The following is a 25,239-nucleotide window of genomic DNA, read 5'->3' as shown; positions in this document are numbered from 1 at the left end:
GGCGCGCGCGAAGGAGTGACGTGATGCTACGCAACGCATGCGCAGAGGGTGTTGTCGGGCTGCGCGGGAGGCGGAGAGTGGCGCGAGCGAGACAGCCGCGATCGGTTGGGGGAGCCGGGTGAGAGGCAGCCCTTGGGGACCGGCGGGCTGGGCTGGGACGGCCCCGGCGTGAGCGGGTGACCGCGGGGGACTCTCCCCGCCTGGACCCTAGGGCCGCGCTTGGGGGCTGCGGCCGCTGAGCCCCGCGGAGGCTGCGCGCAGGGAGCCAGCGACACCCCGGGCTGAGGCGCCGCCCGGCAGCGATGGCGCAGAAGAGGCGCGCTAAGGGGCCCGGCCCCTCCCAGGTACGGCGCGAGCCCGGGGGGCCCTTCTCCCGCCCCCACCGGGGCTGGCTGGGAACGGCCCGTGCGCCTCCCCCTGCCCCATTGCCGCTTTGATGCGCCTCCCGCCCTGCGCAGGGGGAAGACCCGGACGAGGACTATGCGCTGAGCCAGAGCGCCAGCCAGGTGCAGCGGAACCTGGAGCGACTTTCGCCGGCGCACGTGGATCAGAAGGTGGGTGGAGGGGGGGGGCGCTGTGACGCGGGGTGGGGGGTTGGCGGCCCCCCAGGATTGGCCTGGCGTCTCCAGGAATTACATATAAATCGTGAACTAAAGCTTAGGGCAGGGGTAGGCAATCTATGGCACGGGTGCCGAAGGTGGCACACGAGCTGATTTTCAGTGGCACTCACACTGCCTGGGTCCTGGCCACCGGTCTCGGGGGGGGGCTCTGCATTTTAGTTTAATTTTAAATGAAGCTTTTTAAACATTTTAAACCCCTTCTTTACTTTACGTACAATAATAGTTTAGTTATATATTATAGACTTATAGAAAGAGACCTTCTAAAAACGTTAAAATGTATTATTGGCACATGAAACTTTAAATTAAAGTGAATAAATGAAGACTTGGCACACCACTTCTGAAAGGTTGCCAACCCCTGGATTACAGCATGGGATGAAACCTCCAGGAATCCAGCTAACTAAAACTGGCAACCCTACGTGGGGGGCCTGTTCCTCCCCCATGGGAACCGCCTCCTTTTGGGTAATGCACCTTGTCCTCCACCTGCAGGTGAGCGAATTGGTGCAATACCTGCTGGTCAAGGATCAGAAGAAAATCCCCATCAAACGGGCAGGTAAGAGGCCTGCTAGATGGTCATGGACTTTGGGGTGGGGAGGTTTTGCAGTCCCCTTCAAATTAGCAGAGGGGCTCCCTGAGGCCATTTCTATTCCCCACTCGGTCTGAATCCAGATCTCTGAGGTAGCAGAGCTAGGACTCAGCCATTCGGCCACAGTGACTTTCTCTAGCTTCCTCCTTCTGTGCTGCATCTGCATGCTTTGATTAGCCTTTTTCTAGCCTCCCCCCCACTTCCCAGAGCTAGTGATAGGACCCAGGAGTCCTGACTCACAGCCTCCTCTGCTCTGACCCCTTAGACCCCACTCCCTTCTTAGAGCTAGGGATGGAAACCAGGAGTCCTGGCTTCCAGCTGTCCCTGCTCTAACCACTGGACCCCACTCCCCTTACAGGCAGGGACAGAACCTGGGAGCCCTCATTTCCCAATCCTCTTTGTATGGGTCACCAATAATGTTTGACTGGGGTAGTCCATGGGATTCCTGGGAGGGGTATCTGATGAGGAGGGGAATGTAGCTGAAACGGTCATTAAAAAGTTACAACTCAAGACATGTGGATTCTACTTCTGGTTCAAGTTGCAGTGGTGGGGGAGGTTTATGTTGGATATTAGGAAAAACTTTCACTAGGAGGGTGGTGAAGCACTGGAATGGTTTACCTAGGGAGGTGGTGGAATCTCCTTCCTTAGAGCAGTGGTCTCCAAAGTGGGGTGCACGTGAGGATCCTTGGGGGTGCGTGGCAGCAGGAGCGTTTTTTTGTTTGTTTTTTTGCTTCGTCAGGCGGAAGTCTGAGCAGCTTTTTTTTGGTTTGTTTGTTTTGGCGCGGCAGTGGGTGCGTGCCTAAGAAATTTTTACTGATAGGGGTGCGCGATCAAAAAAGTTTGGAGACCCCTGCCTTACAGGTTTTTAAGGTCAGGCTTGATGAAGCCCTGGCTGGGATGATTTAGTTGGGGATTAGCCCTGCTTTGAGCAGGAGGTTGGACTAGATACTTCCTGAGGTCCCTTCCAACCCTGATATTCTAGGATTCTTCTACTGCCCCTGCTGGGTTAGAGGGTTACCACTGCAGGGGCACGGTCTTGCCAGCAGGGAGTGTTAGGAGCCATGGGAATAGCTGTAACATGTCTCCCTCTCTTCTCCCTTGTAGATATCCTGAAAAATGTCATCAAAGACTACAGAGGCGTCTATTCTGAGATCATTAAGCGAGCCGGCAGGACTCTCCAGCAGGTCACCATGCTGTGGGGAGTGGAACGGGGGGCTTGGCTAGGGACACACTCCCCTGGCAGGCTCAGTAGAGGGCGCTCTCTTTTGCCAATCAGTGCTGGGCACTAGGGGGTACTGTGCTGCGGGGAGCTTGACAGAGGGCACTCTCCCCTGCCAGTCAGTGCCGGGTGCTAGGGGCTACATGTTGCATGAGGGACTAGCTTTCACTGAGTGATCTTTAAAAAACTTTTAAAACTGTTGTGTTTGCCTTGGGCTTTGTCTGCACTATGACTTATGTCGGTCAGGGGTGTGAAAAAACACACCCCTGACCGACATAAATTTCACCAGCCAAAGTGCTGGTGTGGACAGTGTTATGTCAGCAGGAGCGTGTTCTCCTGCCAGCGTAGAGTGGCTGCATTATGTCTGTAGTGTAGACATAGTCTTGATGTTCTTGGTCAGTATTATCTTGGCTACTTGCAGCCCTTTACTCTTGCCACTCGCTTCCCAGCGTCAGGGATAGAACTCAGGAGTCCTGGCTCCTCCCATCATGCCCTGCTCCAACCACTCCCCATCCCATGCCTCTCTGAAATTAACCTCCCCCCCTCCTCCCCCAGGTTTTTGGGCTGCAGTTGATGGAGATAGACCCCAAGCATCACACCTACATCCTGGTCAGCATTCTGCCGCGCCTGGAAGTGGATAACCTGAAACAGTAAGGTGGGGGGGGACTGGCTGGCTGGGGTGGGAGGCAGCATGACCGATTCCTCCATTTCCCCCCCCCCCCAAGAGGCTTCCAAGCCTTTAAGAGTTGATCCTTGTCATTAGGCTCCACCCACCCACCAAACCCCACCCCACATAAAACTGGCATGGCTGATCCCTGCATGCCCCCATCCTGGCATTGTGTTCCTCTGCCCCCTAGTAGCCAAAAGGCTGCCTTGCAGTGTCCATGTGACTGGAGGTCTGCTGGGAGGTCTATAGGCTGTCCCTGGCTCTAGTGGTTAAAGTGGGGGAGGCTTTGAGCCAGGATTCTTTTTCCAGCTCTGGAAGGTTTGAGAGGAGTCTTTGCTCTGCCATTAAACCCTCTGATTCCTTGTTCAGATCCCTAGTCCTCCGCAGAGTTCCCTGGGTGAGTGACACCCCTCTTGTGTGTTGCAGGGATGATTGCACAGCAAAGCTGGGCCTCCTCACTGTCATCCTCAGCTTCCTCTTCATGAAGGGCAATGCTGCTAAAGAATGTAAGCCCCGCCCCTTCCCTGCGGGCCTTGCCCTTTCCCTGCAGGCTCCGCCTCCTGACTGACATTCTCACTTTGCCCTTTCAGCTGCTGTGTGGGAGATGTTAAGGAGACTGCGAGTTGACCCTGGGTATGTGCAGGGTCTGGGATACCAGGGGTTAACGCTGTCCCCTGCAGGCTCCTCCCTCTCTGGGCACCAGCTAATCAATGATGGGGCTTGCAGAGTGGGGGGTGGAGCAGCAGGGGCCTGTGCCCTGAGGCCATGCCCCTTTAACACATTCCTATCCACAACCCCTCCAGAGTGAGACACGAGGTCTTTGGGGATGTCAAGAAGTTGGTGACTGAGGAATTTGTCCGCCAAAAGTAAGTTTGGGTTTGTCGGGATGCCTGGGTTCTGTGTCTGGGAGGGGAGTGGGGTCTAATGGTTAGAGCAGAGTGGGCTGGGAGCCAGGACTCCTGGGTTCTGTGCCTGGCTCTGGGAGGGGAGTGAGGTCTGTGACTGGATCCCTGGGGTGCAGCCTGGGGCTGTGGGACCGCTGTGCCCCCTTAACGCTCCAGCCTGGGCTGTCTCTCACAATGTTTTGCTAGTAACAAGCAGCAACCCCCTCCAGGGACTGTGATCACTCAGCACAACCACATGTGGAGCCCCACCCCCAGCTAGATTGCATGAATGTTCCCAGAGCCACTCATGAATCACACAGAGGCCTTGGCTACACTGGCGCTGTACAGCGCTGCAACTTGGTGCGCTCAGGGGTGTGAAAAAACACCCCCCCTGAGCGCAGCGAGTACAGCGCTGTAAAGCGCCAGTGTAATCAGTGCCTGCAGCGCTGCACGCTTGCTTGCAGCGCTGCAACCTACTCCCCTCGGAGAGGTGGAGTACATACAGTGCTGCAAGAGCTCTCTCGCAGCGCTGGCGGTGCGACTACACGCAGTGCTGTCACGGCAGCGCTGTGAAGTCCCGAGTGTAGCCAAGGCCAGAGAAAGGCACCAGAGCCAAATCCCCTCCCTCCACAGCTCCCAGCCTTGTACCTCATATCATATATCATTGTGCGCAGTGCAAATTTATTAATTGATTCACCACTTCATCAATGGAAAGTGGATATACAGCAGCCTTTGCAAACCTGAGCAGATTTACCACACACTTCAAGCAAACTCACTGGTAAAGATAAACTGTAAAAGAAGTTTGACTACAAAAGATAGATTAAGTGATAGTTTCCAAAAGAGAATATAAGCACACAGTCTAAACTCTCAATCCTATTAGACTGGGCAACATCTAGATAAAGCAGTTTTTCTCACCCCACTGGATATTGCAGTCCTTAGTATGCGTCCAGCCCCCTGCTCTAACCAGTAGGCCCCAATCCCCTCCCAGAGCCAGGCACAGAACCCAGGAGTCCTGTCACTCACCCTCCTTGCACATTAGTAGATTTGGGCCCTGTTTGAGGTGCTGCAATGGCCCAGCAGGTTGGGTGGCTGCTCTCTGCGAGCCTGGGAGCAGGTGGTTCAAATCCCATGTGGCCGGTGTGTACAGAGCAGCCATGGCGGAGCCCACAGCCTTGCTGTTTATACCATGCCGCAGATTATCTCGTTGCCCCTGCATGCAGTCAGCCTGGAGGCTGGTTCCCTGTGCTGGAGGTATCGGACACGCACACAGCCTGAGCTGGCCCTTTGCCCTTCTCTGTGGGCTGGGGAGATCCAGCAGCCCATTTTCTCTCTGGCAACAGGAAGGAGGGCTGGCCCCAGGGGCTCTGGAGAATGGAGAGCCCCAAGGGAAGGGGCATGGAGCTGCAGTGGGGGGCGGAGCCTACACCCCAAGGGGCTGTGAGGACAGGAGTAACAGGCGAGCTAGAACCCAGGTGTCCTGAGCCCACTGCTCTACCTCTTTGGCCATGCTGGGAGCAGGTTACTGGGGTCAGATGGCTGCTCTTCGGGAGGAAGTGGGGCTGAGGGGGGCAGGGATTTATGTGGGCTCAGTGACAGTGGAGGGGGGCGGTGATTTGACAGGTTGGAGAAGTGGGCATGGTTGCTGATTGCTGTACTCTTGCCCCATCAGGTACCTGGAATACAACCGCATACCCCACACAGATCCACCCGAGTTTGAGTTCCAGTGGGGGGCACGGGCTGCCAAGGAGACCTCCAAGATGCAGATCCTGCGATTTGTCGCCAAGGTACCTGCCTGCGGGGGGGCGGGGGGGGGGAGAGAACAGGACACTTAAGGAAGGAGAGGGCTCAGATTTAGGGGGAGCAGAGTCTGAGCCCCCTTGAGTGCCTGGAGGTGGGGGTCACTAAGAGGGAGCTGTGGGGAAATGAAGATTAAAATCCTACAGGGCAGGTCTTGGGGAAATGGGGGGACAGTCCCTGGGCAGCCAAGGGAACTGAGGTTTGGGGGTATCCCAGGGTGCTTGGGCAAGGGGGTCCTCCACAGGGGGCAATAGACCTGTCCCTTAAGGGCTGATGCTGCCCATGTAGGCCCTGGGGGAGATCACAGCCCAGCTGTCTCAATCCTCCCTTCTGGTCTCTTTTCATCAGATCCAAAACAAGGACCCCAAGGCCTGGAGCACCCAGTACACTGAGGCAGCAGCTGAGGAGGCAGCTGCGGGGGGCCTGTTCCAAGACATTAGCACCCCTGGAGACACTGGTGGGGCCATCCAGGGGGCACGGAGGAGGACCCGGTGAGTCTTATCCACTTCACCCACAGGTGGTCTGCCCCATGATGCCTTGTGAACCAGCAGACCTGAAAAGTAGGGGAGCTGTGGCATCTGCCCATGCTGAGCCTAGCATCCAGCACCCAAGGGTCCACTGTGGCAGCTGCCTCTGCCCTCCTGAGCTCAGCCCACCTGAGACATGGTCCATGGACAAATGGGTTGTAAAATGCAGTTTGATTGTTGTATGTTGATTAGCTCAGCTGCAGAGACCGCTCCTCACCTTTCTGGAGGGGGGGCACGGGCAGCTTGTGTGAACCCCTCCCTCCGGAGTTGCCATGGAGTTGGTTTCTGCCGCACGCAGGGGCTGGCTCAGAGCTGGGCACTGACATGACCTTTGATCCTTGTGATTCACCCACGACGCTTTCAAATAAAGTCCCCTTAGTGGAGTATGCAATTCTCTGCAGTGGGATTTTAACTACAGGGGGTGAGTTTCTGGAGGCCAGGAGCACACTAAGCTCTTGCCTGCTGCCTGGGTGGAAGGGGGTTTGTTTGTAGGAGGGGCCCTAGATGAGCGTCTCTGGGAAGAAGCTCCAGGCACAAGGCTGTGTCTGCAGAGGGTTGGAGCACAGCAAGCAGCTTGCTGTAGCAGCCTGCGAACAGCGCTGGTGCTAGTGGCAGGTGATGGTCCTGGGTATGTTATCTGAGCCAGGGCTGTGTCTGCAGCTGCTGCATTCCCCCCTGCGTGCAGCGCCCCGCAGTGGCAATCACATAGCCTTGCTGTATAGTTACACGGGGGGCAGCCCCCCCCCCCCCCAGGTCATTGAATGATCGGCTCAGGCAGCGTTGTGCACACTCAGGATGATTCCCCCCTTGCCAAGTGATCAGCTCTGGCTCTCTGCAGACCTCGGCAGTGTCATTCATGCTCAGGGCAGCTCCCCCGCTCGCTGAGCGATCGGCTCAGGCTTGCTGCGGGCTAGAAACTGAAAGTCCAGCTCATGCGGCAATCTGTGACATTAGGAGCCAGGGCCCGAGGCCCCAGTCTAGCCCCACAGTTCCTGTGAAGAGAACAGCACTGACCCCACAGCCACGGCGAAGGAGAGAGACTGCTTTAAAGGGCACAGGTGGGCACCACACACGCTTCTTCGAGCTCCTGTATCACATTGACATTCTGCAACAAGAGGTACACCCACCTCATTGGCCGGAGCTGTGCCCAATCCCATGGCTTTGAGAGGGGGTGTGTCCCTTTTGTGCCTCAGTTTCCCTTCCCCACCTCCCAGTCTATTTAGACCATGTTTTCTAGGGTAGGGGCTGTCTTTCATTAGGGCTCTGACACCCAGCATGCCAGGAGTCCTGATCTCAGGCATGGGGTGTCTGATGGGCCCTTGATCTCAGGTGGGGTGTCAGGTGCACCCCCAGTTTATAATCTAGGGCCCCCCAGGGACGTTAATGGTGTTAGCACAGGTGTGCAGGGAGTGCAGTGAGGGTGTTTAGCTGCTGGCAGGAAGGGGCATAGCCTGGATTGAGGGGGGCAAAATGGCTTTACCTGGACCCCAAGCTATGAGGAAGGTGCCAGGCCCCCATGGCAGAGAGATCCCCACACTGCCCCTCCCACAGACTCCTCAGCCCCAGGGCCCCATGACAGATGGGGCCCTTCACTGTCCCATCCTTCCTGGGAGTTGCCCCAAAGCATCAGGGACCCACTTCCCAGCAGCTCCCCCCATGCCCCACTGCAGGGGGTGGCTCTGTGACTCCCGCTGACGCCATTGGGCTCACGTGGCTCAGGCCAGACCCCTGGGCTGGGATCCCCCCAATGACTCTGACAGAGTGACTGGGTGTTAATGGCCCCTTGCTCCTCCCCATGCCCAGGGAGTCTCCTCACCTGCAGTGGAGGAGCACTCGGCCTCCGTGTTGCAGGGAGCCTCCAGGGAGCAGCTGCTCTCCCCTCCGGCACCAGTTGAGCTGCTGGGGCAGCGATTCCCCCAGCTCCTGCCCTGGGGATGCCTCCTGCTGGCCCACGCGGCTGGGCTGAGGGCTGGCCTTCCAGCAGAAGCAAACCCAGAGCTGCCTTGCCTGGTTCCTCCCGTGGGCTGTGTCCTGCCTGCCCAGACTGAACTTGGGCCACCTCCATCTCGGCCTGGATGTCGTCTCTCTCCGCTCGGCACCAGCCCTGGGAGCTGGTTTCCTCCTGGTGAGCAAGGCCGAGCAGGTCCATCTCCTGGGGTGGCCAGGAGCTGCTTCCCATGCCATGGGGATGGAGGGGCAGCTCTCTGTCTGGGGATGCTGGCAGCTGCCCCCCTCTGGCTTCAGGGCCACCAGCGGAGCCTTTCTCCTGAGAATCCTCCTCAGTACAGCCATCCTGGAACTGAGCAGGGAACAGCCGTGAGTCTGGGGCAACGCAGCTTCTCGCCAATGGGCCTGTCTGCCCCCCAGCTGGGGCGACTCCCTCTCCTACCCACACTCCCCGGGGGCACCTGGACTGGGCTCTGCACACACTGGCAGGGCTCTCCCTGCAGGCTGCTCCCGAAGCTCCCCCGATGTTGGGACCCCCAGGGAATCTCATCCCTTAGAGCAATGGGGTCAGTGACAGAGACCTGTAGTCAGTCTGCACAGGCATCGTCCTCCTGTAGCCCCAGGCCACACCCCCTCCCCGGCCTGAGAAGGAAGGGAACCCAGGTGTCCAGGCTTCACTCCTGAGCCAATGGCAACAGCAGACAGGTGCCCCCGTTCCTCAACCCCAGCTCAGCAGCTACCAGATCGGGGACACCCTGACATCAGCCCCCCACTCCTACCCCCGCTCTGCGCAGCAGACAGTGGGCAGGCAGCTTGGTGGGGGCGGCTCCATGGGGGCGGGGGCCAGGAGGTGGGAGCAGCAGTGGAGCATCGTGATGGGGGAAGGGGCACCTGTATTATTATTATTTGCACAGTAAAAAAAACCAATAGTGCAATCTAGAAATTGAAGCATGAAGGGGCATACAAATGTTTAGCATAACTGGCACATAAATTCCTTGCAACGCCCGCTACACTAGTGCCATGCAAATGCCTGTACTCACTGTCAGGTGATATTGTCAATAAGAAGTGGGCAGCATTATCTCCTGGAAATGTAAACAAACTTGTTGGTCCTGAACAAGAAGTAGGACTGAGTGGACTCGTGGGCTCTAAAGTTTTACATTGGTTTGTTTACGAGTGCAGTTATCTTAAAAAAAATGTCTACATTTGTAAGTTGCGCTTTCACTATAAAGAGATTGCACTGAGGTACTTGTATGAGGTGAATCGAAAAATACTATTTCTTTTATCTTTTTTACGGTGTAAATATTTGTAATCAAAAATAATAATATATGTTGAGCACTGTACACTTTGTATTCTGTTTCAGAGGGGTAGCCGTGTTAGTCTGTATCCGCAAAAACAACAAGGAGTCCTTGTGGCACTTTAGAGACTAACACATTTATTTGGGTTTTAGCCCACGGAAGCTTATTCCAAATAAATGTGTTAGTCTCTAAGGTGCCACAAGGACTCCTTGTTTTTGTAGTCTCTGTTGTAACTGAAATCAATATATTTTAAACTATAAAAAAATCCACAAAAATATGGATAATACATTGAAATTACAATTGACAGCCCTAGTTATTGGCTTTGGATGCAGCCCAACAGGAAATCAGTAGGAGTTCTTTCCCAAACACCCACTCATTGTCCTTCTGAGCGCAGAAGGTTTAACATTCATTGTCTGATCCAGACTCACTACTGCTCAAACTGAGTTTGAGAAGTGTCTCTCTTCACTGGATAGACGGGGAAACTGAGGTACAGAGACGGGAAGTGACCATGCCCAGGGCTCCACAGTAGGGCAGCGGCAGAGCCAGAAAGAGAAGCCAAAGCCCTGCAACCCCTGCCCTGAGGCCTGGCTCAAGGCTTTGCCCTGTTGCCTGCTGCTCAGTGGAGTTTCTTCCCTCAGGGGGATGGAACCTGGGTCCTTAGAATCATAGAATATTAGGGTTGGAAGGGACCTAAATCATCCCAGCCAGGGCTTTGTCAAGCCGGGCCTTAAAAACCTCTACGGAAGGAGATTCCACCACCTCCCTAGGGAACCCATTCCAGTGCTTCACCACCCTCCTAGTGAAATAGTGTTTCCTAATATCCAACTGAGACCTCCCCCACTGCAACGTGAGACCATTGCTTCTTGCTCTGTCATCTACCACCACTGAGAACAGCTGAGCTCCATCCTCTTTGGAACCCCCCTTCAGGTAGTTGAAGGCTGCTATCAAATCCCCGCTCACTTTTCTCCTCTGCAGACTAAATAAGCCCAGTTCCCTCAGCCTCTCCTCATAAATCATGTGCTCTGGCCCCCTGATCATTTTCATTGCCCTCCACTGGGCTCTCTCCAATGTGTCCACATCCTTTCTGTAGTTGGGGGGGGGGGGGGGGGGGCAAAACTGGATGCAATACTCCAGATGTGGCCTCACCAACGTCGAAGAGAGGGGAATGATCACGTCCCTCGAGCTGGTGGCAATGCTCCTACTAATGCAGCCCAATATGCCGTTAGCCTTCTTGGCAACAAGGGCACACTGCTGACGCATATCCAGCTTCTCATCCACTGTAATCCCCAGGTCCTTTTCTGCAGAACTGCTGCTTAGCCAGTCGGTCCCCAGCCTGTAGCGGTGCATGGGATTCTTCCCTCCGAAGTGCAGGACTCTCTTGGCACCTGCAGACTCCACCCCAAGGGGCCCCTCCTAGCGCCTGAGTCACAAGGGCTGCTGTGCCCTGGGGAAGTGTTTAGTTCCCAATAACAGATGAGGATCATCATCCAGGCACAAGGGGTACAAATCTATCACAATCCCCCCAGGAACAACACAACAAGTGAGGGAGCTTATTGGGCAGAGGGAAGAAAGGCCTGGGGCTAAGGAAAGAACAGGAGCAACTAGACTAATAACCCATCAACAATAACAGCATTTACAAGGGGCCTGACCCCCCACCACAACCAGCTCCCTCCCAGCCCCTGTGCAGCAGAATGGGAGTTGAGTATCAGTTCTCTAGGGGCTGATGCTGCCCTGTACTCCTTGGCCAGCTTGAAATTCACAAGGAAAACAAGCACACGTGGGGATCCTTACCAGGTCTTCGGTCTCAGTGTCAATGGGCACCTCCCAGGCTGTGCTGCGTCTCCCTCCGCTCCACTCCACCAACAGCCAACAACCGACTGTAAACCGAGCCCTTTGTCTCCGAGCGCTGGCTTCTGATTGGCTCTGGTGGTCGCTCCCCGCGTGTTCCGTCTCCGCCCGGCATTCCGGGCATTCTGGTAAGCGGGATCCTGAGCTCCGCAGCCATTGCAGTGGTGGATTAACGCACAGGGGGCCCATGCCCAGGGGCCTCGGGCAACTTGGGCGGCCCATGCCCAGGGGCCTCGGGCAACTTGGGCGGCCCATGCCCAGGGGCCTCGGGCAACTTGGGCGGCCCATGCCCAGGGGCCTCGGGCAACTTGGGCGGCCCTGGGAAAATCTCATGATGCTCGGGCCGGATGATTTTGCTGCTGATTTTCCCCACAGAAATGTTTGTAATCAAAATCACTATATATATGGGGTTTCTACTGGAAGTTAACTCGACTGCTTTCGATTATACAAACTGGGAATGTAATCAGGGTACAGTATTATAAAAAAATAATTAGAGCAGTGCAAGGGATATTAGGCAAAAAACAATTTGCGTGTGTAAATATTGGTGTGTAATTATGTAAGGTTTTAAGGACCTAAACCACACTCATGGTTTGTAAAATCCTGTTTGTAGGTTTGAGATAAATTAGGTTTGTTTTGTTCTATTTTGAAATAAAAAAATAATGGCACTAAAACTCCATTTCAATCTCACATCCAAAGTTCCCTGCTACAGCTCTGCAGGCTGGAGCCTGCACCTCCCGTGACAGGCAGGGGCTGGTGCAGAGCGTGGCAGGGCAGGGCGACGACATCTCCCATAACGGCTGGGCCCTTTCACAGCAAGGGCAGCACCTCCCCACGGTAGCACGGACCCCACCTACTCCTCCTGCTTTCTCCTGACAACAGCATCACCCTTCCTGGCACCAACTCATGGCAACTTCTGCTTCCGGACTCACACCGGAAATGGGAAGTCTGGGCCAGGCCTTGCAGTGGCTGACAGGACATGGAGGCCGGAGAGACAACCACTCCCATGGTGCCATGGCCCTCACAGTGGCTGATGGGAGATGGAGGCAGGAGACACCACATCTCCCATGGTGTCACGGGGCCCGGCGTGGCTGAGGGGAGATAGAGCCCTGCTGAGACGCTACATCAATATCTTCATCAACGATGTAGATCATGGCATAGAGAGTGCACTTATAAAGCTCGCGGACGACACGAAGCTGGGAGGGGTTGCAAGTGCTTTGGAGGATAAGATTAAACTTCAAAATGATCTGGACAAACTGGAGAAATGGTCTGAAGTAAACAGGATGGAATTCAATAAGGACAAATGCAAAGTGCTCCATTTAGGAAGGAGCAATCAATCAGTTGCACACATACAGAATGGGAAATGACTGCCTAGGAAGGAGTACTGCAGAAAGGGATCTTGGGGGGTCATAGTGGATCACAAGCTAAATATGAGTTAACAGTGTAACGCTGTTGCAAAAAAAGCGAACATCAGTCTGGGATGTATTAGCAGGAGTATTGTAAGCAAGACACGAGAAGTAATTCTTCCGCTCTACTCCGCGCTGATTACGTGTCAACTGGAGCATTGTATCCAGTTCTGGGCTCCACATTGCAGGAAAGATGTGGACAAATTGGCGAAAGTCCAGAGAAGAGCAACAAAAATGATTAAAGGTCTAGAAAACATGAGTTTTGAGGGAAGATTGAAAAAACTGGGTTTGTTTAGTCTGGAGAAGAGAAGACTGAGAGGCGACATAACAACAGTTTTCAAGTACCTAAAAGGTTGTTACAAGGAGGAGGGAGAAGAATTGTTCTTCTTAACCTCTGAGGATAGGACAAGAAGCAAGGGGCTTAAACTGCAGCAAGGGAGGTTTAGGTTGGACATTAGGAAAAACTTCCTAATTGTCAGGATGGTTAAGCTTTGGAATAAATTGCCTAAGGAGATTGTGGAATCTCCATCCTTGGGGAGGTTGAAGAGCGGATTGGACAAACACCTGTCAGGGCTGGTCTAGATAATACTTCGTCCTGCCTTGAGTGCAGGGGACTGGACTAGAGACCTCTCGAGGTCCCTTCCAGTTCTACGATTCTATCTCCCAGCATGCATTGCTTCACTCTTCTCTCCCCTCCCACCCCGCTTCTCCTTGCAGGGGCAGCCTCAACCCCATGACTGAGTTTGTGGCCCCAGGTTTCCCCTCCCCTCCTCGGAGCAGGCCCCCCAGGCTCCATAGGGTTTGCAGGTGGGGAGCCCCCCCCAGGGTTGGGGTCGGGCTCAGGGTCCAGGGGAGGTTTGGCAGGTGAAGGGAATTGGGGGTGTTGCCTGGGGGGGGTTGGAGAGCAGCAGCGAAGGGGAAGTTGGACACTTGCAGAATGGAAGACAGGGAGACAAGGCTAGTGAGGTGATACCTGTTACTGGACCAGCTTTGGAGCCACACAGGGTCTTCTTCACGTCGGGGAAAGGTGCTCAGCGCGTCTGTCATAACTATAAAGGGAAGGGTATCAGCTGTCCTGTGTACAGTACTATAAAACCCCTCCTGGCCAGAGACTCCAAAATCCTTTTCCTTGTAAAGGTTAAGAAGGTCAGGTAACCTGGCTGGCATCTGACCCAAAGAACCAATAAGGGGACAAGATACTTTCAAATCTTGGTGGGAGGAAGGCTTTTGTTTGTGCTCTTTGTTTGGGTTGTTGTTCGCTCTTGGGACTGAGAGGGACCAGACATCAATCCAGGTTCTCCACATCTTTCTAAACAAGTCTCTCCTATTTCAAACTTGTAAGTAAATAGCCAGGCAAGGCGTGTTAGTTTTCCTTTGTTTTCTCAACTTGTAAATGTACCTTTTACTAGAGTGTTTATCTTTGTTTGCTATACTTTGAACCTGAGGCTAGAGGGAGGTCCTCTGAGCTCTTTAAGTCTGATTACCCTGTAAAGTTATTTTCCATACTAATTTTACAGAAATAATTTTTACCTTTTTCTTTAATTAAAAGCCTTCTTTTTAAGAACCTGATTGATTTTTCCTTGTTTTTAAATCCAAGGGGGTTGGATCTGTATTCACCAGGGGTTGGTGAAAGGAAGGAGGGGGGATGGTTAATTTCTCCTTGTTTTAAGATCTCAGGGGGGTTGAATCTGTATTCACCAGGGGTTGGTGAAAGGAAGGAGGGGGGATGGTTAATTTCTCCTTGTTTTAAGATCTCAGGGGGGTTGAAACTGTATTCACCAGGAGTTGGTGGGAGAAGGAGGGGGAATGGTTCATTTCTCCCTGCTTTAAGATCCAAGGGGTTTGGATCTGTATTTACCAGGGAATTGGTGAAGAGTTTCTCAAGGCTTCCCAGGGAAGGGAATCCATTTGGGAATGGTGGCAGCGGACCAGATCTAAGCTGGTAGTTAAGCTTAGAAGTCTTCATGCAGGCCCCCACATTTGTACCCTAAAGTTCAAAGTGGGGAAGCAGCCTTAACAGCATCACACGTACATACAAGGTGGAGCGCTCAGCCCCGAGTCCCAGCTATTCCCTACTTCCTGGAACAGGGGGGGCCTGTCCCCACTGGCCTATAAACAGCCCCACTGTGTAAGCCAGAGGTGGCTGCATCTTAGCACCAAGACACCAGCGGTCACTGCTCTAGTGGAGATGGTACACACAGGCCACTGCCCCACATGGCTACCAGAGGTCACAGACTGGGCACTGGTTGGGGGGATACACGCAGGGCACTGCTGCACCTGGCCACCAGGGGTCACTGCTGCAATGGTGGTGGTAGGGGAATGAAACAGGCCACTGCCTGAAGTGGCCACTACCACAATGGTGTGTGTGTGTGCGGGGGGAGGGAGATACCAAGAGGGCACTGCCACACCAGGAGGTCACTGCTCCAATCACTAGAGATACACATCGGGTAGTGCCCCAACTGGCCAACAGGGGGGCACTGTGTCAGACAGAGAGAGAGAGGGAGAGGGGTGTGTGTGTGGAGAGAAGAGGAAATCAAAGGCCACTGCCTCACTTAGCCCCCAGGGGTCACTACCCAAATAGGGGACACACACACACACACACACAGGGCACTGCCCCAGCTGGCCAGCAGGGGTCACTGCCCCAGTTGGGGGATACACAGAGGGCACTGCCCCACGGGCATGCAGGGATCAGTGCCTGCCATACCTGGTACAGAGGGTGAGGGGGAGCTACACACACGGCACTGCCCCATGTGGCCAACAGGGCACATCCCTAGTGGGGAGTGACGCACACCAGGAGCAGGGCTCACGGCCACAATGGCGTTGGAAGATACGCAGGCACTGCCTGACACCCAGGCTCCTGCCCCCTTGGGGGAAGTGAAGAACATACTTAGGGCACCGACTCCTCTGGCTACCAGTGGCCACTGCCCCAGTGCAGGGGCTGGGGTGTGTAAATACACACAGGGGACAGCCCCACCTGGGTAACACGCTTCACTGAGATGAGTGTGGGATACGCAGAGGGCACTGCCCCAATGGCTGATATACATACAGGGCCCTGCCTCACCCAGCCACCAACCGTCACAGGCGCAATGGTAGTGGTGGGGTCACATAGGCAACTGCCATCAGTGGCCACCAGGGGTCACTGCTCCAACAAGAAGGCACTGACAGGGCACTCCCGTGCCTGGCCAGCAGGGATCACTATCACAGTGTTGGGGGGGAGATACACATATGGCACTATCCCATCTGGGCAGCAGGGGGCACTGCACCCTGACACCTACCCACACATATCCCTGGTGAGCAGGGGGGTGCCTGGGTCTTATTCTGCACTTTCAGAAATGAGGCAAAGGCTAATTTTACTAAAATTTCTGCTGAAGAAAGCTCTAAGTTACAACCCTACCTTGCCGAGCACCTGCCCAAAGCCAGAGCAGTGTCCCTGCTGCCAGCAGAGACCCCAGAACACACAGCCCCAAAGGGGAAGAAGCTTTTAGGCCAAGCAGTGACAGACTCTGGGGAGGGGCTATGGGGAAGCAGAGAAAGAGCAACTAACCACAGTGGGGAACGGACTCCGCTAGGACATCAAACCAACTCCAGCCAGGCTGGATACCAGCAATTCGGGGCTGGAGCAGCTCCAGCCAGGCTGGGCGGGGGCAGGTGACCTCGGTCTCTGTGCTGAGCAGGCTGCTTTGGCTGATAGGAGGGACAAGGAACCCCCGGCCAGGGTCTTGGTGCCCAAGCGGGGGGTGAGATCTGTGGCAATCTCTGGAGTAGCTGGTTCAGCAGCCGTGAGCCCCACGCTTGTCCCTGCCCGAGCTCTCCAGGAGCACATTACGCCCAGCTGTACGCACTGGATGTAGGCACCAGTGTAACGCTACAGAGCCACTCTCTGTTGAGTGCTGCCTGCGAGAGACAGGGGTAGAGTCAGATGGGGCAGCAGATGACAGGGCCAGCCCCCACTGTATGCCACACGCCCCCATCCATCTGCCTGCCTCACACACTCATCGATCTCCACATCATCCCGCTGTCCCTCCGATTGTCCATGCACTGCCCAGCACAAGGAGGTGTGGACAGGGCCCGATTAACCTTTTGTAGGGCCGGCGCCAAACAGATTTGTGGGCTCCCATGGGGAATGGGGCATGGCACGAGGGGGGTTGATCCCCAGAGTGAGGGGCTGGCCAGGGGCAAGGCGCGGGGGGAGAGGGGAGGTACAGCCACGGTCCACGCAACCCCGCCAGAGGCCACTGGCCCACCCAGCCCTGCGCTGCCAGCGTGCTCTGCCATACTGCCCCCCGCCCATTACCCCCACCCCCTTATGCCTGGCAACTCCCATGCCCAGTGCCCCTCTGGCCCGCAGAGCCCTATAACCAGCACCCCCCACTGCCTAGTGCCCCTCTCACAGCCCCCCCACAACTGCCCAGCACTCCACATTCCTGAGGGAATTCAGCACCAAAACATTAAAAATTCTGTGCACTATTTTAAAATTCTGCAAATTTTATTTGTCAATAAATAAACGTGGAAGCTGCAGCCTGGCAGGGGGAGCCCAGGCCACTGGCTGCATGGAGGTGGGAGATCACCCTGCAGCCTCCCCACTCCCTTCCCAGGACAGGGACTCAACAGTGAGGCTGCACCGGACCCTGACACAGTGTAAGGGATGGGCCTGCCCCAGAAACACCTTTGGGCACTGTCCCTCTGCGCCAGGTGCACCAGGTGTGGGAGGCAGGCTCAGCCCAGCAGGATGCAAGTGTGGAGGGGCTCAGTGTGGGGGGATCCAGGTGGGGCTAACAGGGTTCTGGGTGGAGCAGTCAGGGTGCAGGTGGCTCAGTGGGGGATCTGGATGCACAGGGGCTCGTTGGGGGATGGAGCAGTGGGACTCTGTAGAGGGGTCCAGGTGAAGGTGCTTGGGGTTCAGCAGGGGTGTCTAGGTGTGGGGAGCTCAGCGGGAGGGTGGGTGCAGGGGAGGTGGGGCTCATTGGGGTGGGGGTCCAAGTGCAGCTGGCTGGGGCTTTGTGGGGTGGGTGTCCAGGGGCTCGTCGGGGTGGTACAGATGCAGGGGAAGTGGGGCTAGTCAGGGGGAGGGTTCGATGGGGCTGCTTAACGGGCGAGCCTCAGCTGCTGCCAAGGGGATGCTGCATGCCAGATTCCCGGTTTTCCCCTGTCCCCCCATCCCCCATTCCCTTCTCTTTCCCATCCCATGCCCCTTCCCCACTGCCCATCTCCTCCTCATCCCACCCTCTTCCTTCCCTACTGCTTATTTCCCCCACCCCACCCCAGCACATGCACTCCCTGCTGTACAGAGAACAGGATGGCCCCTCCCAGCACACAGACGGGGAGCACCACCGGCACTAGGACCCAAAAGGCTGTATCCACCTGCAAAGTCAGCAGAACTGAACAGCCCCCTCATTCCGCCGGGCAGTTCTGTGGGGACTCCCCAGACCCAGCTCCTACAGCCAATCCAGCAGCAATCCCTCATGGACCCAACCTACGGCTAGGGAGCAAACACCACCGCTGGCCAGAGAGATGAACAGCCCCCACAAATGACATCATCATCTCCCTTGAATCCACAGCTAGTCAGGAAACCCTTTTTCTTGTTTTTTTTTTTAAACAAACCCACACCCAGCTAACGGGCAGTCCCTGCCTGGAGCCAGGGGGCCTGTGACCAGAGCCCTCACCAAACCAGACACTGGTCTCACAGTGACAGCTGCTCCGCTCCCAGCTGGACAAGTCTTGCCTGACATCAACAGCGCTTGCGCTCTCGCTCGCTTTCCATCTCACCACCGAGACGGAGTCTGTCCCCCACCCCCACCACACACTTCTTTTCCCTTGGTGCCAAACACAACACAAGAAGGAAAAACAAAAGTTATCATCACAATCTGCCGTGATGGCCAGACTCTCCTTCTCGCATCTCCCACACCCCAGGGCTCTACCCTGAACCCCCTTCCCATGATGTTGTCAGAGCTACAATTAGAAAGCACCCCACTGCACCTGCACCCAACAGAGTCACTCTGCACAGGAGAGTCTTGTCCCTTCCACAGTCCACTAGTCTTAACCCCACAGAGCCCCAGGCCCAGCTAGGATGCACCTTATTGTTCTTTAGTACTGGGGCTCTTGTCCTCTCCTTCCTCTCCCTCTTGGACTCCATCTGTGAGAGAGGACTGGGAAGTGTTACAGAAACAGAGACCCTCCCCCAGCTCTCTCTGCGGCCTGGGCTCACACCTGTTGTCTCCCGAGTCCTTGGCGCTGTCCAGCATGTCTCCCTCCACAGAAGTCACCTGGTGTCATCCATCTTCATATTGCTCTTCTCCTTCCCAGAGCTTCTGCTCTGCTCCTCAGACCTGTGTTTCCTCAGCTCTGCAGGCAGAGGGGAAGGGGCATCATGGGAACACACTCGCCCCATCCCAGACACCACATGGCATCCACAGGGCTACCAAACCATGTCACCTTGTGCCAGAAACCACACCCCACCCCAAGGGAGCAAAATGCCTTTGTGAGCCCAGCACACACACACACACACACTAAGCCCAGCCAAATTGGGAGCATGCCCCCGCTTCCCGGGCCTCATGGATGGAGAAGTTTGGTGGGCAGTGGGGGCCTCAAGGGACTGGCTCAGCGTGTGAATGAGGACTGGGATATATGTGGGGGGCGGGACTGTGGGTTTGAGGTGTCCAGGAGGACCCAAGGTAAGGGACTAGGCGGATTAGAGGTAGAGGAGAGTAGGGTTACCAAGTGCACTGTGGGACTGGGGGATTTAGAGAGCCCAGAGAGGAAAGGTGGGGCAGGTTGGAGGGCCCCACAGGGTCTGAAAAGGGGAATCCGGCAGGTTGGGGGGTAGCAGAGAGTGGAGATGAGGGACTCACACACTGGGGATGGAGAAGGCAATGGGGTGACAGGGACGTGGGGCCCAGTACTGGAGAAATGGGCTGGAGTCGATTGGGGCGAGGTGGGAGGAGGACGCTGAGGGAGGCAGCACCTTGGCAGGGGAAAGGGAAAGGCCACAGAGAGAGGACAGGATGGGGGAGGGGAGCGCTGGGGGATGACGGAGGGCTGGGGGGTGAACTAGGGGGAGTTTGGGGAGCAGGACTGAGGGGTCCCCATGGGCGCAGGACAGGGCTGGGGGTGGATGTGGGGCTGGGGAGGCCCAGGGATGGGGCAGGTTGGGGGGGCTGAAGAGAATGTCAGGGCCCTACAGAGCAGGGAGTGGGTGGGGGAGGGGATGGGGGGGCTGAGGGGGCCCCACGGGGACAGGGCGGGGCGCAGGGGGCGGATGGGGGGTGGGGGGGAACGGGGCAGGTTGGGGGCTGAGGGGGATGTCGGGGCTCTAGGGAGCGGGTGGGAGAGGGGGCTGAGGGGGCCCCATGGGGACAGGGCGGGGTTCAGGGGGTAGATGGGGGGGCGGGAGGGGGACGGGGCAGGTTGGGGGCTGAGGAGGATGTCGGGGCTCTAGGGAGCGGGTGGGGGAGGGGATGAGGGGGCTGAGGGCGCCCCACGGGGACAGGGTGGGGTGCAGGGGGTAGATGGGGGGGCGGGAGGGGGACAGGGCAGGTTGGGGGCTGAGGAGGATGTCGGGGCTCTAGGGACACGTGACTGAGAACAGCAGAGACTCGCTGGGAGAAAGGAGGAATCCCACAATGCACCGGAGCTGGCAGGAGCCGCATGGAACGGCCCCGCTCCGCCCTCTGGTGCCTTCTTCCCCCCACCCCCACACTCCCCTCTACTGCCCCCACAAACTTCCACCCACACACTCACCTCCACTGCCCCCACAAACTTCCACCCACACCCACCCACACACTCACTTCCACTGCCCCCACAAACTTCCCCCCACCCACACACTCACCTCCACTGCCCCCACAAACTTCCACCCACACACACATTCACCTCCACTGCCCCCACAAACTTCCACCCACACCCCCCCCACCCACACACTCACCTCCACTGCCCCCCACAAACTTCCACCCACGCCCACCCCACCCACACATTCACCTCCACTGCCCCCACAAACTTCCACCCACCCTCACCCCACCCACACACTCACCTCCACTGCCCCCACAAACTTCCACCCACGCCCACCCCACCCACACACTCACCTCCACTGCCCCCACAAACTTCCGCCCACCCCACCCACACACTCCCCTCCACTGCCCCCACAAACTTCCACCCAACCTCACCCACACACTCCCCTCCACTGCCCCCACAAACTTCCACCCACGCCCACCCCACCCACACACTCACCTCCACTGCCCCCACAAACTTCCACCCACGCCCACCCCACCCACACACTCACCTCCACTGCCCCCCACAAACTTCCACCCACACCCCCCTACCCACACATTCACCTCCACTGCCCCCACAAACTTCTGCCCCCCCCACCCACACACTCCCCTCCACTGCCCCCACAAACTTCCACCCACCCCCACTCACACACTCACCTCCGCTGCCCCCACAAACTTCCACCCACACACTCCCCCAATACACACACTCACCTCCACTGCCCCCCACAAACTTCCACCCACCCCCACCCCCACGCTCACCTCCACTGCGCCCCATAAACTTCCACCCACACACTCACACTCCTCCCCCACTTCCCAACACACCCATACATACTCTCCCCCAACACACACACACACACTCCACTCCCCCACAACCTCCCTCCCCCCCACACACACTGCTGTGGACTGTAGTGTCACTATAGAGACTAACAAATTTATTAGAGCATAAGCTTTCGTGGGCTACTACCCACTTCTTCGGATGCATATAGAGTGGCACATATATTGAGGAGATATATATACACACATACAGAGAGCATGAACAGGTGGGAGTTGTCTTACCAACTCTGAGAGGCCATTTTTTTTCTCTTACTTAATTTGACCGTGTGCTTGATTGCTTGCTTGTTTGTTTGAAAAGTGTGAATTGGGAGTGCTTTGTTCCAGGTGGGCCTTGAGTGGACCTGACTGGTATATAAGGGCAGTCAGCAGCGAACCAGTTGAGCGGCTAACAGCAGAGGCTAACAGCGGGAGTTTGCCTGGGAGTTCGCGTGGGGAGAGCTCACTGAGGCTTTCATCTGCAGGTTTCTCTGAGTAGTTCCTGCAACAGTTGAGGAAGTTCTTAACAGGACGGTGATATGGAAGGTGAGCGATCAGCTGTTGTCACCTGCACAGGCTGTGCCATGTTTGTCTTTCTTCCACAGGACAGAAGTGACTTTGTCTGTACAAAGTGCAAGCTGGTCTCCATATTAGAAGAGAAGGTTCGAGGGCTGGAGAAACAAATATTGACTCTGCGTTGCATAAGGGAAAATGAAGATTTCCTGGACAGACGTCAGGAGATGCTTCTACGGCCACACTGTTCTGAAGATTCAGAGCAGGCGCAGCAGGGACAGAAGGATTGTGAGGAGGTTTGGCAGCATGTGACCTCCAGAAGGAGAAAGAGGAGCGTCCATGCACCAGCAATGGAGATACAGGTGAGCAATCGTTTCCATGTTCTCTCTACAGGTACTAATGCGGAGAGTGGACTAGATGACCCATCTGAGGGAAGGGAGCAGAAGGAAACTCCACCAATTGGAAGGCAAAAGATGCACTGTCCTAGGGATGGGGGTTCCACGACCACCACTCCCAAGAGGAGGAGGAGGGTGGTGGTGGTCGGGGACTCCCTCCTCAGGGGGACTGAGTCATCTATCTGCCGCCCCGACCGGGAAAACCGAGAGGTCTGCTGCTTGCCAGGAGCTAGGATACACGATGTGACGGAGAGACTGCCGAGACTCATCAAGCCCTCGGATCGCTACCCCTTCCTGCTTCTCCACGTGGGCACCAATGATACTGCCAAGAATGACCTTGAGCGGATCACTGCAGACTACATGGCTCTGGGAAAAAGGATAAAGGAGTTTGAGGCGCAAGTGGTGTTCTCGTCCATCCTCCCTGTGCAAGGAAAAGGCCGGGGTAGAGACCGTCGAATCGTGGAAGTCAACGAATGGCTACACAGGTGGTGTCGGAGAGAAGGCTTTGGATTCTTCGACCATGGGATGGTGTTCCAAGAAGAAGGAGTGCTAGGCAGAGACGGGCTCCACCTAACGAAGAGAGGGAAGAGCATCTTCGCCAGCAGGCTGGCTAACCTAGTGAGGAGGGCTTTAAACTAGGTTCACCGGGGGAAGGAGACCAAAGCCCTGAGGTAAGTGGGGAAATGGGATCCTGGGAGGAAGCACAAGCAGGAGAGCGCAAGAGGGGAGGACTCCTGTCTCATGCTGAGAAAGAGGGACGATCGATGAGTTATCTTAAGTGCCTATACACAAATGCAAGAAGCCTGGGAAACAAGCAGGGAGAACTGGAAGTCCTGGCACAGTCAGGGAACTATGATGTGATTGGAATAACAGAGACTTGGTGGGATAACTCACATGACTGGAGTACTGTCATGGATGGATATAAACTGTTCAGGAAGGACAGGCAGGGCAGAAAAGGTGGGGGAGTTGCGTTGTATGGAAGAGAGGAGTATGACTGCTCAGAGCTCCGGTATGAAACTGCAGAAAAACCTGAGAGTCTCTGGATAAAGTTGAGAAGTGTGAGCAACAAGGGTGATGTCGTGGTTGGAGTCTGCTATAGACCACCAGACCAGGGGGATGAGGTGGACGAGGCTTTTTTCTGGCAACTAGCAGAAGTTGCTAGATTGCAGGCCCTGGTTCTCATGGGAGACTTTAATCACCCTGATATCTGCTGGGAGAGCAATACAGCGGTGCACAGGCAATCCAGGAAATTTTTGGATAGTGTAGGGGACAATTTCCTGGTGCAAGTGCTGGAGGAACCAACTAGGGGCAAAGCTTTTCTTGACCTGCTACTCACAAACAGAGAAGAATTAGTAGGGGAAGCAAAAGTGGATGGGAACCTGGGAGGCAGTGACCATGAGATGGTCGAGTTCAGAATCCTGACACAGGGAAGAAAGGAGAGCAGCAGAATACGGACCCTGGACTTCAGAAAAGCAGACTTTGACTCCCTCAGGGAACAGATGGGCAGGATCCCCTGGGAGAATAACATGAAGGGCAAAGGGGTCCAGGAGAGCTGGCTGTATTTTAAAGAATCCTTATTGAGGTTGCAGGAACAAACCATCCCGATGTGTAGAAAGAATAGTAAATATGGCAGGCGACCAGCTTGGCTAAACAGTGAAATCCTTGCTGATCTTAAATGCAAAAAAGAAGCTTACAAGAAGTGGAAGATTGGACAAATGACCAGGGAGGAGTATAAAAATATTGCTCAGGCGTGCAGGTGTGAAATCAGGAAGGCCAAATCACACTTGGAGTTGCAGTTAGTAAGAGATGTTAAGAGTAACAAGAAGGGTTTCTTCAGGTATGTTAGCAACAAGAAGAAAATCAAGGAAAGTGTGGGCCCCTTACTGAATGAGGGAGGCAACCTAGTGACCCAGGATGTGGAAAAAGCTAATGTACTCAATGATTTTTTTGCCTCTGTCTTCACGAACAAGGTCAGCTCCCAGACTGCTGCACTGGGCAGTACAGCATGGGGAGAAGGTGACCAACCCTCTGTGGAGAAAGAAGTGGTTCGGGACTATTTAGAAAAACTGGACGTGCACAAGTCCATGGGGCCGGATGCGCTGCATCCGAGGGTGCTAAAGGAGTTGGCGGGTGAGATTGCAGAGCCATTAGCCATTATTTTTGAAAACTCATGGCGATCGGGGGAGATCCCAGATGACTGGAAAAAGGCTAATGTAGTGCCCATCTTTAAAAAAGGGAAGAAGGAGGATCCGGGGAACTACAGGCCAGTCAGCCTCACCTCAGTCCCTGGAAAAATCATGGAGCAGGTCCTCAAGGAATCAATTATGAAACATTTAGAGGAGAGGAAAGTGATCAGGAACAGTCAGCATGGATTCACGAAGGGGAAGTCGTGCCTGACTAACCTAATTGCCTTCTATGATGAGATAACTGGCTCTGTGGATGAGGGAAAGCAGTGGATGTGTTATTCCTTGACTTTAGCAAAGCTTTTGATATGGTCTCCCACAGTATTCTTGCCGCCAAGTTAAAGAAGTATGGGCTGGATGAATGGACTGTAAGGTGGATAGAAAGCTGGCTAGATCGTCGGGCTCAACGGGTAGTGATCAATGGCTCCATGTCTAGTTGGCAGCCGGTTTCAAGCGGAGTGCCCCAAGGGTCGGTCCTGGGGCCGGTTTTGTTTAATATCTTTATTAATGATCTGGAGGATGGTGTGGACTGCACTCTCAGCAAGTTGCAGATGACACTAAACTAGGAGGTGTGGTAGATACACTAGAGGGTAGGGATCGGATACAGAGGGACCTAGACAAATTAGAAGATTGGGCCGAAAAAAACCTGATGAGGTTCAACAAGGACAAGTGCAGAGTCCTGCACTTAGGACGGAAGAATCCCATGCACTGCTACAGACTAGGGACCGAATGGCTAGGTAGCAGTTCTGCAGAAAAGGACCTAGGGGTCACAGTGGACGAGAAGCTGG

At 55.4% G+C, this 25,239-nt stretch overlaps 2 protein-coding genes and 1 long non-coding RNA gene across 7 annotated transcripts in view; 1 reads left to right on the top strand and 2 right to left on the bottom strand.

Annotated features, from left to right (window-relative positions):
* The window catches only part of LOC135977338 (rho GTPase-activating protein gacV-like), a 954,030-nt gene that overhangs the window by 847,736 nt on the left and 81,055 nt on the right, over positions 1 to 25,239 (bottom strand). The window lies entirely within an intron of this gene.
* On the top strand, positions 24 to 6,688 carry LOC101938275 (non-structural maintenance of chromosomes element 3 homolog). Of its 4 annotated transcripts, XM_005314341.4 has the most exons (10): positions 24 to 344; positions 459 to 554; positions 1,107 to 1,170; positions 2,308 to 2,387; positions 2,978 to 3,072; positions 3,516 to 3,595; positions 3,680 to 3,722; positions 3,893 to 3,955; positions 5,643 to 5,757; positions 6,119 to 6,688. In XM_005314341.4, exons 1-10 carry the CDS (start codon positions 303 to 305, stop codon positions 6,263 to 6,265), a joined length of 825 nt encoding a protein of 274 aa, XP_005314398.1. In that variant the 5' UTR covers positions 24 to 302; the 3' UTR covers positions 6,266 to 6,688. The 4 variants fall into 4 exon arrangements, with proteins under 4 accessions (XP_005314398.1, XP_042702634.1, XP_042702635.1 ...); XM_042846700.2 differs by lacking the exon at positions 459 to 554; XM_042846701.2 differs by lacking the exons at positions 1,107 to 1,170; positions 2,308 to 2,387.
* Positions 9,802 to 19,064, bottom strand: LOC135977367 (uncharacterized). The gene is made up of 2 exons (XR_010594820.1): positions 18,998 to 19,064; positions 9,802 to 13,839 (listed from the first exon to the last, which is right to left on the bottom strand). It is a non-coding gene; the product is annotated as an uncharacterized LOC135977367 (long non-coding RNA).

Source organism: Chrysemys picta, chromosome 24 (genome assembly GCF_011386835.1).
Source record: "Chrysemys picta bellii isolate R12L10 chromosome 24, ASM1138683v2, whole genome shotgun sequence".
NCBI classification, from domain to species: domain Eukaryota; kingdom Metazoa; phylum Chordata; order Testudines; family Emydidae; genus Chrysemys; species Chrysemys picta.
This window is presented reverse-complemented; position numbering and strand designations above follow the sequence as displayed.